The 13644-nt window shown below is 41.6% G+C and overlaps 2 protein-coding genes across 3 annotated transcripts in view; one reads left to right on the forward strand and one right to left on the reverse strand.

Annotated features, from left to right (window-relative positions):
* The window catches only part of LOC141756696 (fatty acyl-CoA hydrolase precursor, medium chain-like), a 53467-nt gene that overhangs the window by 37785 nt on the left and 2038 nt on the right, over positions 1–13644 (forward strand). Inside the window, exons 2-8 of one of the 2 annotated variants that reach the window (XM_074616684.1) lie at positions 9854–9938; positions 10598–10790; positions 10869–11010; positions 11364–11497; positions 12600–12753; positions 12868–12972; positions 13076–13174. In XM_074616684.1, coding sequence (XP_074472785.1) covers positions 9863–9938; positions 10598–10790; positions 10869–11010; positions 11364–11497; positions 12600–12753; positions 12868–12972; positions 13076–13174 — 903 coding nt within the window. In that variant the 5' untranslated portion in view covers positions 9854–9862. Of the gene's footprint in view, positions 1–9783; positions 9939–10597; positions 10791–10868; positions 11011–11363; positions 11498–12599; positions 12754–12867; positions 12973–13075; positions 13175–13644 lie in introns of those variants that run through there. The other variant, XM_074616682.1, reaches the window with a different exon arrangement.
* The window catches only part of LOC141756615 (connector enhancer of kinase suppressor of ras 3-like), a 54026-nt gene continuing 40466 nt past the window's right edge, over positions 85–13644 (reverse strand). The window contains exons 15-24 of the mRNA XM_074616476.1: positions 10681–10741; positions 7556–7634; positions 6478–6650; positions 5652–5725; positions 5436–5507; positions 3452–3507; positions 3113–3207; positions 2756–3017; positions 1983–2155; positions 85–1009 (exon numbers count right to left, since the gene is read on the reverse strand). Coding sequence (XP_074472577.1) covers positions 821–1009; positions 1983–2155; positions 2756–3017; positions 3113–3207; positions 3452–3507; positions 5436–5507; positions 5652–5725; positions 6478–6650; positions 7556–7634; positions 10681–10741 — 1234 coding nt within the window. The 3' untranslated portion in view covers positions 85–820. The remainder of the gene's footprint in view (positions 1010–1982; positions 2156–2755; positions 3018–3112; positions 3208–3451; positions 3508–5435; positions 5508–5651; positions 5726–6477; positions 6651–7555; positions 7635–10680; positions 10742–13644) is intronic.

Here is a 13644-nt window from a genome sequence, read left to right on the forward strand (position 1 = left end):
CATTAATTTACAAAATAAAAGTACTCGCTATGCAGAATTTCAGAATAATATATATTATGTTATTTGATTTAATATTAAAGTAAATATTTATTTTATTTTATTTTATTTAAATTAGATTTAATTATTTTTTTATATTTTAATATATTGTTCAATAAATTATGTTAAATTTAATTATTGATGTATTAAAATCTTCATCACATTAATGTTGCAGTTGGTAAAGCTGGAGCTACTTTTAATGCCTTTATATACTGCTGGGTAGTTTAATCTGTATAATATATCACAATTAATTAGTTTATTTATAGTCTGAATAAATAATCTACATCTGAAAAGTAACTTAAGCTTTAAAATACATATAGTGAAGTAAAAAGTACAGTATTTCCCTCTGAGATGTGGAGTAGAAGTAGAAAGAAGCAGAAAATGGAAATACTCAAGTAAAGAAGAAGTACGTCTTAATGCAAATATTTGTACATATTTTTAATTTTATTACTTACTTATATTTCGTTACATATATTGTGTTTATAGTGCAGTATTATGTACATAATTTACATGTTACATGTCCTTTATTTATGTTTATATAAGAGCAACAATAATGCCCCACTGTACGTCTACTTACAAAACAATACTTGAGTAAATGTACTTAGTTACTCTGCTCCACTACCATCTGGATGGAAATCACATTAAAGTATAATATAACTTGAAACATGTTTAACAGCGTTAACTGGTCCCAGTTCACCCAGTGAGCTCCACCAGTTAGTTACCGGCTCGGTCACATTGTGACGTGAAGGAAACATCTGGAAACATGTAAAATGTGAAACAGAGTTCAACTTGGTGTTAACGGCGTGAGAGCATCCGGAGGTCTCAGCTCCGCAGCGCCTCCTGCTGCCTGGTTACGTTCAGCGATCTCCTGCAGCAGGACGCCGTTGGAGAGTCTCCACTTCCTGTATGTGGGCGCCGCGAGAGACGGGTCGGTCAGGATCTGCTCCAACGCCAGCAGCTCCGACTCTTTGGCCTGAAGGACGGACGGACACACAATGATGTTAATGATCCTCTGATCATTGGTGGAAGTAACTAAGCACTACTTTCTACTTCTACTCCGCTACATCTCAGAGGCAAATGTACTTTTTACTCCACTACATTTATTTGACACTTTATGCATAAATGTACGCTACATTTAGAATATCTTTGCCGTGAGACAGCTATACAATCTATGTTTCTCAACAGCCGTTATCTATACTCTCTCGCCAAAGCCACCAGACTCCACTGAAGAAAACAGTAATTTTACGTCTCAGAACATCGTTAGTTCGGATTCATTAAAGTCACAAAATAACACAAAGAAACTACCCGATGGAAGCAACGATAGACGAGCAACTCCTTCCTTTATACATATAAAACATGTGTATATATGATATGATGCAGTACTACTGTATACTACTAATCCACCCAGTAGTATATAAAGTATAGTATCCGAAATAGGCTCCACATGACGAACTACAACATTAAAATACTCTTACACGTATTCATTAGTCAAATTAATATTCTGTAATAATACAACACTTTCTGCATCATGAGAAATTTTACTTTTGATACTTCATGTACATTTTTCTGATAATACTTCTGTACTTTTACTAGAGTAACATTTTTAATTCAGAATTTTTACTTGCAATGGAGTATTTTTAGACTGTTTTTTCTATTATTTACTGAAGTAAAAGATCGATTAAGATGATTTTTGGTAATAATATAAACATGTTTTATTGATACCTGGGGGGGAATTCATAAGCTACCCATCAGTATGTAACGTTAGCTGCACCTTTACCAGCTGCAACATTAAAGCAGCAATAATTATAATCTAATAATACAAATGTATTATTCTTATATGTGCCATTCTGCATAATGAATACTTTTAAGTATATTTTGATGCTAAAACTTTTGTGCTTTTACTTCAGATCTGAGGATGTGAATACTTCTTCCAGCTCCTGGCTCACCTTCAGCGTGCTGCCGAGGATCCGGAGCAGGTGAAGCTTCTCGTTGACTCCGTCGTTGTGACATCGTCTGACGAACGACGCTCTGAAGTCCCTCCGACTGGACCGTCCGATCGGAGACAAGCTGGCTGCCTTCAGGCGGTTGTAGAGGCACTCCATCTCATCAGGTGGCTTCTCTGGAAAAACAAAGAGAGGAAGAGGCAGTGAGTTAAAGGAACACCCCGCCGATCTATCATTTCACTCTCACAACACCGTCGGACTGGACAGTTTAAAAAAAGAAGAAGAAAGGATAAAAATAGATGCAGCAGAACCAGAAATATCATCTGTTTTATTCAACACATTCTTCTTCCTTGTTGAAAACCTGACGCCTACATTACCCACAATGCAACTCAACCACTGACAGTTCAGTCAGGAGATTCAGGTGTGTTATGACAAGGAAACACTGGGAACGTGAGCGGCGCGGGAATGTCGCGGAACTTCTTGCTTTTTATTTCGGTGCCCGTGTTAACAGGTTATATATTTTAGTTCACGTCCACAGGATCCGTCGTTTCCACGCTTCCCATTCATTGTGTATGTAAGCAGCCGCGCAATGCATTCTGGTAGCGTGGCGGCGCGTTTGAGAGACAGGGCATCACGTCGCCCAGTACTCATTTGCATAAAGTTGAGGTCTAGGCTAGACACTAAAGACTTTATTCTACTATTAAAACATTACGCAGTAGAGCTCCCCAACACCTGGAAACAAACTGATGTGTTTAATGTAGTAACCAGATGTTTACCGTGGACGACCTCCTCTTCTTCTCTTTCCTCGCTGACGTGCAGCAGAGGGACGGACACTCCTCCTCCAGCTCCAGCTCCATCTTCGGGGATGTCCAGCCAGGACAGGCGTTCACTGTCGCCGTCTGACTCTTTTCTTCTTCTTCTTCTTCTGTCTCTACTCAACGTCCCGCCCTCCGAGGTGCTTATTCCTCTTCTGTCCTCACCGGTCGGTGTGGGGTCAATGCAGGTCGACGGCTCGCCGAGAGGCTGAAGGACTTCTCCCTGTGAGAGAGCAGGACGACGGGACGTCTTTAACAGACTGAGAGAGGAGGAGGAGGATCTGAATAAACGTCTTTGTGTCACACTTTGTTACTCACATTTTCAGAATCGGCTGTTTCCTGGTCAGAGTTCAGAGAACAGGAAGTGGACACGCTCTCGTCAGCGTCCTGATCGCTGCCCTCGCTGTAGCACTCTGAACACAGACAGACAGACAGACAGACAGAGAGAGAGGACATAAACAATCATTTACAGTCAGAAATACATCTAAATTTCAGGAGGAAATATGGGAAGAAGATGAAGAATAGTAAGATGTAGAAAGGAGAGAGGAAAGATGGGAAGAGTGAACCATAGTTTAAACTTCAGCACATGTACTTATGTTTATGAATGTGTATTTAGTTGTATTCCTGTGTACATTAATACTCCTGAATGTGTCTGACCTTCCGTGTTGATGGGTTCACACGGCTCTGCTGCTGTTGACAGCTGACTGATCCACCTGCAGACGGACACACGGACTTTAATGCTGCAGCAACGTTCAACATGATGATAACAGCAGTGACTCATCATCTTCACTTCACAGCACAAAACAAGAAGTAGATGAACAAATGAGAAATGATAAGAGGAGGAGAAAGAGGAACCTTCTAAAAACGTTTCCCCACATGGTGAGCTGACGGGGGTTTCTGCATGATGACGCTGCTACATGTACAGTATCTACACATCCTCATAGTCGGCATATTAAAGTTACATACAGTAACTTAGATGGCGGTCGGCGTGCTCCCAGTTTGGAGAAGCAGACAGGAAGCTAAGCAATGTACTGCTTAAGACGCCACGTTAGTTCAGATCAGAAAGTCACACAATAACACAAACTAACCAACCGATGGATGCAGCGGTAGACCAGCTACTCCTGTTCTGAGAGGGAAAATTACTGTTTTTATGAATGGAGTCTGGTGACTTTGAAGAGAGCGTTATAATGGCTTCAGTTCCCCGTCAGAAAGGGCTGTCTGACGGCGAGGTAAAGGGCCGTCTGACGGCGAGGTAATGGGCCGTCTGACGGCGAGGTAAAGGGCCGTCTGACGGCGAGGTAAAGGGCCGTCTGACGGTGAGGTAAAGGGCCGTCTGACGGCGAGGTAAAGGGCCGTCTGACGGCGAGGTAATGGGCCGTCTGACGGCGAGGTAAAGGGCCGTCTGACGGCGAGGTAAAGGGCCGTCTGACGGCGAGGTAAAGGGCCGTCTGACGGCGAGGTAATGGGCCGTCTGACGGCGAGGTAATGGGCCGTCTGACGGCGAGGTAAAGGGCCGTCTGCGCAGGTAAAGGGCCGTCTGACGGCGAGGTAAAGGGCCGTCTGACGGCGAGGTAAAGGGCCGTCTGACGGCGAGGTAAAGGGCCGTCTGACGGCGAGGTAAAGGGCCGTCTGACGGCGAGGTAATGGGCCGTCTGACGGCGAGGTAAAGGGCCGTCTGACGGCGAGGTAATGGGCCGTCTGACGGCGAGGTAATGGGCCGTCTGACGGCGAGGTAAAGGGCCGTCTGACGGCGAGGTAAAGGGCCGTCTGACGGCGAGGTAAAGGGCCGTCTGACGGCGAGGTAAAGGGCCGTCTGACGGCGAGGTAAAGGGCCGTCTGACGGCGAGGTAATGGGCCGTCTGACGGCGAGGTAAAGGGCCGTCTGACGGCGAGGTAAAGGGCCGTCTGACGGCGAGGTAAAGGGCCGTCTGACGGCGAGGTAAAGGGCCGTCTGACGGCGAGGTAATGGGCCGTCTGACGGCGAGGTAAAGGGCCGTCTGACGGCGAGGTAATGGGCCGTCTGACGGCGAGGTAATGGGCCGTCTGACGGCGAGGTAAAGGGCCGTCTGACGGCGAGGTAAAGGGCCGTCTGACGGCGAGGTAAAGGGCCGTCTGACGGCGAGGTAAAGGGCCGTCTGACGGCGAGGTAAAGGGCCGTCTGACGGCGAGGTAAAGGGCCGTCTGACGGCGAGGTAAAGGGCCGTCTGACGGCGAGGTAAAGGGCCGTCTGACGGCGAGGTAAAGGGCCGTCTGACGGCGAGGTAAAGGGCCGTCTGACGGCGAGCCCTTTCTAGCGGGGAACTGAAGCTGTTATATCGCTGTCTTCAAAGCCACCAGACTCCATTCACAAAAACAGTTATTTTAAAACGTGACACGGACCCGCCGCTTTCAGTTAGCTATAGATGTTCATGTTCCTCAGAGGATCAATCCCAACAATGGTGTTTACCCCCTTGACCTTTCCTCTAGCGCCATCAACAGCCCAAAACGTTGTACTTGTACATTAAAAATTTGGAATCCATTCAATAGTTGTTGAGATATTTCAGTCTAAAATATTAGTTTGAATAATAAAAATGGCCTTTTCTACCTCGGGTACAAATCCTCCCAGCGTTACTAAGAATAAGATCAAATGAAACATACTCACTTGTTCATGTCTGTGAAGCTCTCTGCAGCGATGAAGATAGTCACAACCAGAGGATGACTGGCTGTTATGGCACTGAAACGCAACACAGAGGTTAATAACCAGGATAAAGATCAACAGCAGTTTCAGACTGACCTCAGACAGACGACTATCACTGCTGCTGGTTTCTGATTTGCTGCTCAGAGAAACTAACTAACACGTTGTTCTGTTTCTTCTTACTGTTTCTTCTTGCTCTGTTTGGCCGGTTCAATGGTGAAACCGGACAAGTTGATGAATCCTTCAGCTTTCACCGCCTGCAGAGGACAGAGATACTGTAACACCTCAGAGACGCAAACAGTTCAACAAAACAGTCTAACACACAGTTAAAGCTCCAGTTCCTGTGAGATCGACGTCGACTCTCTGTGGTTTCAGCCTCATCTTTGATGTTTGGTCTACAGTTTCTTTCTCATTGGTCTTATTGTTGTTATTTTTGTTGTAACTTGAATTTAATCAAGATCAGGATCTGTTATTCAACCTGAGAATAAGAACTATTTACAAGACACCATATAGTTACTTAAAAACAACAACAAACAAACCTTAAACTTAAAAACTTAAACAGAAAAAACTTAAACTCAACTTAAAAACTTAAACTTGGCACTTAAACTTAAAAAACATGAACTTTAATAAACAACAACTTAACTTAAAAAACAACTTAAAATTAACTTTAAAAAAATCTAAAAACTTAAACTTAAAAAAAACGTTAAAAAACCCCCAAAACAAACAATCTTAAATTTAAAAATACAACTTAAACATAACTTAAAAAACAAATTAAATGCAAAATTTAAAAATCATAAACTTAAGAAAAAAAATGAAACTCAACTTTAAAAAAAAACGTAACTTAAAAAACAACATAAACTTAACTTAAAAAACTTACTTAAACTTAAAACAACTTAAACTCAATTTAAACTTAACTTAACTTATATATGAAAGTTTACTACATGATCAGTTGCCATAACGACCTCCAGATTATGGGGTTCTATGGAGAACCAGCCTGGCTGTGGCTCACCATCTTGTCGGTGTACCAGTACAGAGAACTCTTCGTCAGGACGAACCAGTATCTCTTCCATTTGCTTCCCAGGAAGCTGCGTCCCTCCTTCCTGCGGAGCAGCCAGCCCTGACAGTCCACCACGCCCAGATCTTTGACCGAGACCCGCCGCCGACTCATGGCTGCGGTCGATCCTGTAGGGGATGAGAGAGGACGGAAGGTCACGTGTAATAATCAAGTATCATAATCAGTCAGAACTCAGTCAAATCTGAGCACACATACATGAAACACATAATTTTAGATTCAGGGTGACTTACACTTCCTGAATATATCATTATCTCAATAAGCATCCATAAATCCACTTAGAGATCACAGATCAAAGACGCTCCTTATTACTCCAGAACTTGCCTGAGAATCTTCAGGTTTAGAAGTTTTCTTCAGTATCGCAGTAATCCAGTGATAGTTGTGTGTACATCTATGGCTTCATTACAAACATAAACTGTTAATAGATTATCCGGCATACTTTTAATGATGCCAAAATGTAAACAACTATAGTCTAAACCAGTTGTAGCCCTCAGTGTAATCCATAGCAACATTATACTTCCTGTTTACATCCCCCAAAGCATCAAGGGAACTGTAGTTGGGAAACGTAAAGCATGATTCTTATCCCAAAAGCAATTTAATTTCAGTTGTATTTAAAGTTAGTCAAGAACTAGACAGCTTCGTGCAAAAGGATGAAATGAAACGTAAATCTGAAATAGTCAAAGTCAAGGTCCATTTAGTAGCTGCTCTGGAGCTTTCGATTAGATCTCATCTTCCTCCTCAGCCTGTCAGCCAACATGGTTGAGAAGTCCTTCAAACACTACTGTTTTCTCTAACTATACTTTTAGTTTATGGTTTCATTTGTCCATGTTTTTAAATATACTAAGATGTGAGGGGGATAATAGACTTTTGTTTGCTCAAAATATAAAATTAACATTCAACATTTCTTTGTAGAAACAAGTCCCCTGTTCCTCTGGATGATGCAAACTGTACTACCTATAATGAAAGTGACATTTCATATTCACTCAGAGAATAGACCTTAAAAAGGAGGTCTTACCTGCAGCAGTCTGGACGTCCAGCCGTTCGGTGTGTTGGTTCGCAGCAGATTGACGCTCAGCAGAGGAGGAAGCTGCTGACTGTGAGAGTTCATACAGAAACAGACCACAGAGTGAAAATCACCCCTCACATATAAAAGCATATACCCACACCGTCCTTCCTGTTTCACATGTTCTTCACTATGACCCTTCTGTTTCTCAGAGGCTCTCCGTCTGCACACCAGCTTCCTCTTTGTTCTATAGAAATTAAAACATTTCTGCAGAGATACTGTCGTTCCATGCGACACTTTGTTTTATTTGGTTTCGGTATGTTCGACTCAGTGGCTGTTTGATCTCACGCAAGCTGCCTCTGTCTGTCTGTCTGCAGCCAACAGCAGCTTCACATATCATGCACTAAAAGCTGTTCTTGCATGCAGATTTGATTGGTTTGACTATTTTATGTCACAACTTTGGAGCCACAGCAAAAAAGGAATCTCTTTGGTTTTTGGTTTTTGGTTCATGGTCACATTCTGCACCAGACTTCATTTAAAATATGTTAGTTTTAGGTAAGGCATGGGGGATTTTACTATAATTACAATGATTAAGAGGTTACTGTTAAGTTCAAATCTCACTGCAGGTCTGGAGAAGAACAATTAATTTTAGTAAATGTAAATCAGTTTGTCTGAAAATATAAAAGTTATTGTTTTGACAACTTATGTTAATTTTTTGTTTTACTTACAGTCGTTGACATTGTCCTCCAGGTGGTGCCATCAGCCCTGATGAATGTAGATAATAGATCCTGTGACTCCTGTGACATGTTGACCTGTGTTGACCTGAAACACATGAACACGCCTCCACGGCTGCAGAAAAATGTGATTATTCTTATTGATTATTATATCGTAAACTTAAAACCTTCCTATTCAGCCAGGCCTTTGATTATGAATAGTTATTATTTGATTATTTTATTCACTTATTTTATTATATTTAAGTTGTATGATTTTATTTTATTGTTATTTTTATTAATCACATATTTTATTGTATTTAAGCTGTATAATTTTATAAATTTTTTTTGTTATTTTATTAATCACTTATTTTATTGTATTTAAGTTATGAAATTGTATTATATTTTATTAATCACATGTTATTATATTTAAGTTGTAAAATTGTATTCTATTTTATTGTTATTTTATTAAACACTTATTTTATTTTTTTGAATTACGGAGCAGGAAGTCAATTTTCTGCTGATGTGACCTCTGACCCCTAGCTGTGTTTCTACACTGGTCATAAAATAGTCCAGGATAACGGACTCCAAACCAAAATCTGAACATTTTATCGCTACTATAAGAAGGCAATTAAAATTTATTATGTGTTTTTATAACTTTATTATGGACCGATGAGAATTTATTCTGAATGTTTATTACTTTTTCTTTATATAGATGGATATATATTTTTTTATTATTTATTTGATTTAGTTCTTTATTTTATAAATGTACCCCTGACATGATCAGGGTTTGTATGTATATTCTGTTAATGTATTTATATTTTCTAAAATAAATAAATAAATAAAGAGTCCATGTTTGATATTCATGCATTTAGAGAGCGGTCACACATGCATGAATGCAGGCGAGCGACCATCACCTGACGAGGCGATATTCGCCTGAAAGTTCACCAAAGTTAAACTGAACTTCGAATAAAAAGACGCGAATTTGCTTCGCTACTGGAAGCGAATGTTTTTCTTCTCTTCGCTCGCATAGAATGGAAGTGGACGGGAGGCGAAACGTTAACTTCGTGCATATGTGACCGCGCCTGAAACACCGTGAAAACTAGAACTAAACACACACAAACAGAAGAGTTTAAACAACAAAACAACAAAGAACAAATACTCCGTCTCTTATTTCCTTATAAACCAAGTCTAACTGTACTTAAATAAGGTCAATTAATCACTTATTACCGTGTTCGCCTGGCAGAACAGCAGGAGAATGTTTAGGTACGCGTCACACGGTCACCCGACAACAACAAAAACATCATCATGCATAAAACAAAAATAAAACATTAAAGACTTTAACTCACAAAAAAATACACGAAACTACAGTAAACATGATGTGTTATAAGTGCATAAAATAAAAATAAAATAAAAAATATGTTGCACATTATTAACTTCTGGTGTTGTCATGGCAACGTGTGTACAGCGGTCATATCAGCTTCAGGTCCAGCCTGGGTCAAAGTTAGAAAGGGAGTTTATATAAAGGGAAGCGTCTCAGGCGTCACTTCTCTGTTCGCTCTACCTCCTTTAAGAAGCAGCAGAGTCTCAATAAACAGAAAGAGAAACCATGAAGCTCCGTTTACATCACTCTTTATTTATAACAGCTGTGTTATTATTCTGTGTTGCTGCAGAAAACCTTAAAGGTGAGTTCAACCAGGACACGACTACTTTATTTACTCAGTAACATTCAGCATGCAACGGGTTTTAGATGTAGATCTGACAGCTCTGTTAGTCTGAATAGTAATATAGGTTTTAATAGTTATATGTTGTTTAAATGTAGTTCTTATGGGACTGAATGTGTTGTTAACTTGATGTTACCTGTTACCTGAGGTGATCTTTTACCTCCTGCCTGTATGTAGGTAAAAGATCACCTCAGATCACCCGGAGTGTGTCTAAAGGTGAAACTCCTCCCAAAGATCAGATACATGTTATAAAGACTAATCATTTATTTTGCTGACCTCATGCTGATGCAGGATCAAAGGTGTAAAACTACAATGGAGCATTGTGATGTTATTTCTATTTCCTTTATATTTAACAGACAGTTCTTTAAAGGTCCCATATTGTAGAAAGTAATGCAGACAAGTAATAAATTGCGATGTATCTTATCGGAATACGTTTAAAATTGCAATAAGAACGTATCGTGACTTAAGCATCGTGATAATATCGTATCGTAGGGCGTCCGGTGATTCCCTGCAACATACGGAGGAATTATATTTGTTACTCAGCTATAATATATATTTTGTCCTCGTTAAATTGAGCTGATAAACTGCATTACGTTATGATTTTGATTCCACCCTGACAGCACCTGACGTCCACACGAAGCTGGGCAGCCTGAGAGGTCAGTATGTGAGTGTAAAGGGGAAGGAGACCGGCGTCCACTCCTACCTGGGCGTCCCGTTCGCTAAGCCCCCCGTGGGTCCGGCTCTGAGACTGGCTGCCCCCCAGCCTGTAGAGGCGTGGAAGGGAGTGAGAGACGCCACCCGGCAGCCAAACATGTGAGGCCTTCGTATACTCCAGCTGTTATATACCGCACCATGTCCGATACTCACTGAGAGAACATGTCTCTGTTTCAGGTGTGTTCAGCACAGACAGGTTTCTATAGATATGCTGGAGCAGTTCGGTGAACTGGTGGTAGACCTGCCCGACATATCAGAGGACTGCCTTTACCTCAACGTTCACACTCCTGCAAACAGAGCTCACGATGCCAAGCTGCCAGTAAGTCGTAGTGCCGGTAAAACCTGACGTAGGTTTCTGCATGATGACGTCGCTACATGTACAGAATACTGTACATACAACCCCACTTTAAAAAATCCGAACTAACTCTTTCACTTATTTCCACTTAGCAGAGCTAACGTTGACTCAGCCAGTGCTAGCGTTCACATTATTCATAACCTTATTGATTAGCTCCGATTAGCTTACTTTGTTAACCTACGTCACTGATCTCTGCTAACGGGTGAGTGGGAGTTTCCATTAGGAACGTCTTTGTGTGATGTTTTATGTAGTTTGAGGTTTTCATGAGCTCAGACAGAATAAAGTGAAGATGTGATGGAGGTCTTTCATTACCTCAGGTCATGGTCTGGATCCACGGCGGAGGGTTTGCGATGGGGTCAGCATCGATGTATGACGGCTCCGCCCTGGCTGCTTACCAGGATGTGGTTGTGGTTGTGATCCAGTACCGCTTGGGACTTCTGGGCTTTCTCAGGTAAAAAAGACTCAAATCACGCACCCCATTCGCTGTTATCAGGCCATTAAATAGGTGTTGTCTGTCGCTATAAGCACCATAGATGTGGGTCATTACGGGGCCTACTACACCTACTATGTTGTAAAAGTGAAAGCGAAACTTAAAAGCAACACGTTCTAACATGTAAAACTAAATGAAACGTCACGTTTTGGTTTCACTTCTTTAGGTTCAGGCAACAAAAACACTTAGTTAGGTTTAGGTAAATGTTTTGGCCTAAAATAACTACGTTTGAAAAGTGAAAGTGAAACTTGTGAATACAACCCATCCATTGTCCTCGACCTCCACCGCATATGGAGTTTCACGCCGTCTATACCACAGCGCCTGACTTCCGCTTCTGCTACTGACATAATTACTACGGTCACTATAGGTCGCTGTCGTCTTCTTTTATTCCTTCTTTCGGTGATCGACCATGTGAATAGATGATAAAACCTACTACTGGGTGTAGTAGGCCCCTACTGACCCACATCTATGAGGCTTATAGACCCCTTTTCTGTTAGTAAACATGAGGACGTATTTTGTGGGCGGAGTGGAGGCAGAATCTTTTAACAATGGCTGAAGAAAATTCTAGTTTCTCTCAACATGTGCTGTCACTCACTCTCCAGGATCACCAGTGGTAGTTGAGAAAGTTAACATTAACCAACGGGACCAGATTTGCCAACGGCAGCGCTGTAAAGATAAATTGAGGGCTCGTCCGGGATGCCTACATGAGCTTTCCCTGATATTACCTCTCTGGGTCAACTGTGCACAGCCAGAGACCAGGTCCTGGAGGCTCCTCTGTTGGTTCCTTTGTGCTGGATTCAAAGGTGCTGCTGTGCTCAACGCGTGGCCTTTTGACAGGGGTTGACGTGAGGAATGGTAGTTGGGGGTTGGCGCCAATATTGTTCATGGAGCAGCCCAAGAGGTTGAATCGCTAACGTTAAACACCTATTTAATATTCAACAGTCTAATCAGCTGAATCACTAAGCACAGTTAGAATGAACATACTGTGATTATATTCTACTCCTTTGGATTTGATCTGTGCCACATGTGTTCAAAAATGTAAAACTGGGTAACTTCCATCCAGCACTGGAGATGAGCACATGTCGGGGAACTTTGGCCTGCTGGACCAGGTTCAAGCTCTGAGGTGGATCCAGCAGCACATCCACAACTTTGGAGGAGACCCAGGTTTAGTGACCATCTTTGGGGAGTCTGCTGGCGGAGTGAGCGTATCCCTTCTGGTAACGATCAATCTGCAGATAAAGCACTTTAAATAAAGTATTGCACAGTTATATCACTGCAAAGTCACTGCTGTCCACAGAAGCTCTAATTCTTTGTGTTGCTTGAATCAACAGCTTCTGTCTCCGTTGTCTGACGGCCTGTTCCACCACGCTATTGCTGAGAGTGGCACTGCTGCAATGGATGTACTCATTGTAAATGATCCTCTACCCATAACGCAGGTTATTACTTTTTAATTCTTCAGTGCACAACATTGAGAGTATCACAACACCATATATTTGTTTTTCTAAATTGTTGAGATGAATCCCACATATCTCTCCTCAGGTGGTAGCAAATATATCCGGCTGCAGCCTTGAGAGCACGCAGAAGATCGCTGACTGCATGAGAAACGTCAATATTAACACTATTGTGGATATGGGACAGGTGAGATATTGTATGCAAAACCAGAGGTGTGGACTCGAGTCACAAACTTTAGACTCGACTTAACAAAATGAAAAAAGACTTACTTATTTAAAAAGTCAAGCAATTCATTTCCTGAATCAACTAACGTGAACACTATTCATTTCTAGCAAGTCGACACTTAATTCCCCAGATCCACTTTGTTTGAACCAATCAGAGGCAAAGACAGCATCCAATCAGGTTGCAGTTACTGAGCGCCAATTAGAAAAAATTATAACAAAGATATTGCAGCATGCAAAATGTGCAGGTCGAAAATGACTGATGGCATTATATTTGGTGACGGGCGCATTATGACTTGTTTAGGACTTGAACTCAAAGTTTAGGACTTGGGACTTGACTTGGGACTTTGGTACAAAGACTTGTTGCACGTCTATGAAATGCTCACTTGTATATATTTACGTTGTCTTTAACGTTTCTTTTCACACTTTTCTCTC

Source organism: Sebastes fasciatus, chromosome 18 (genome assembly GCF_043250625.1).
Source record: "Sebastes fasciatus isolate fSebFas1 chromosome 18, fSebFas1.pri, whole genome shotgun sequence".
NCBI classification, from domain to species: domain Eukaryota; kingdom Metazoa; phylum Chordata; class Actinopteri; order Perciformes; family Sebastidae; genus Sebastes; species Sebastes fasciatus.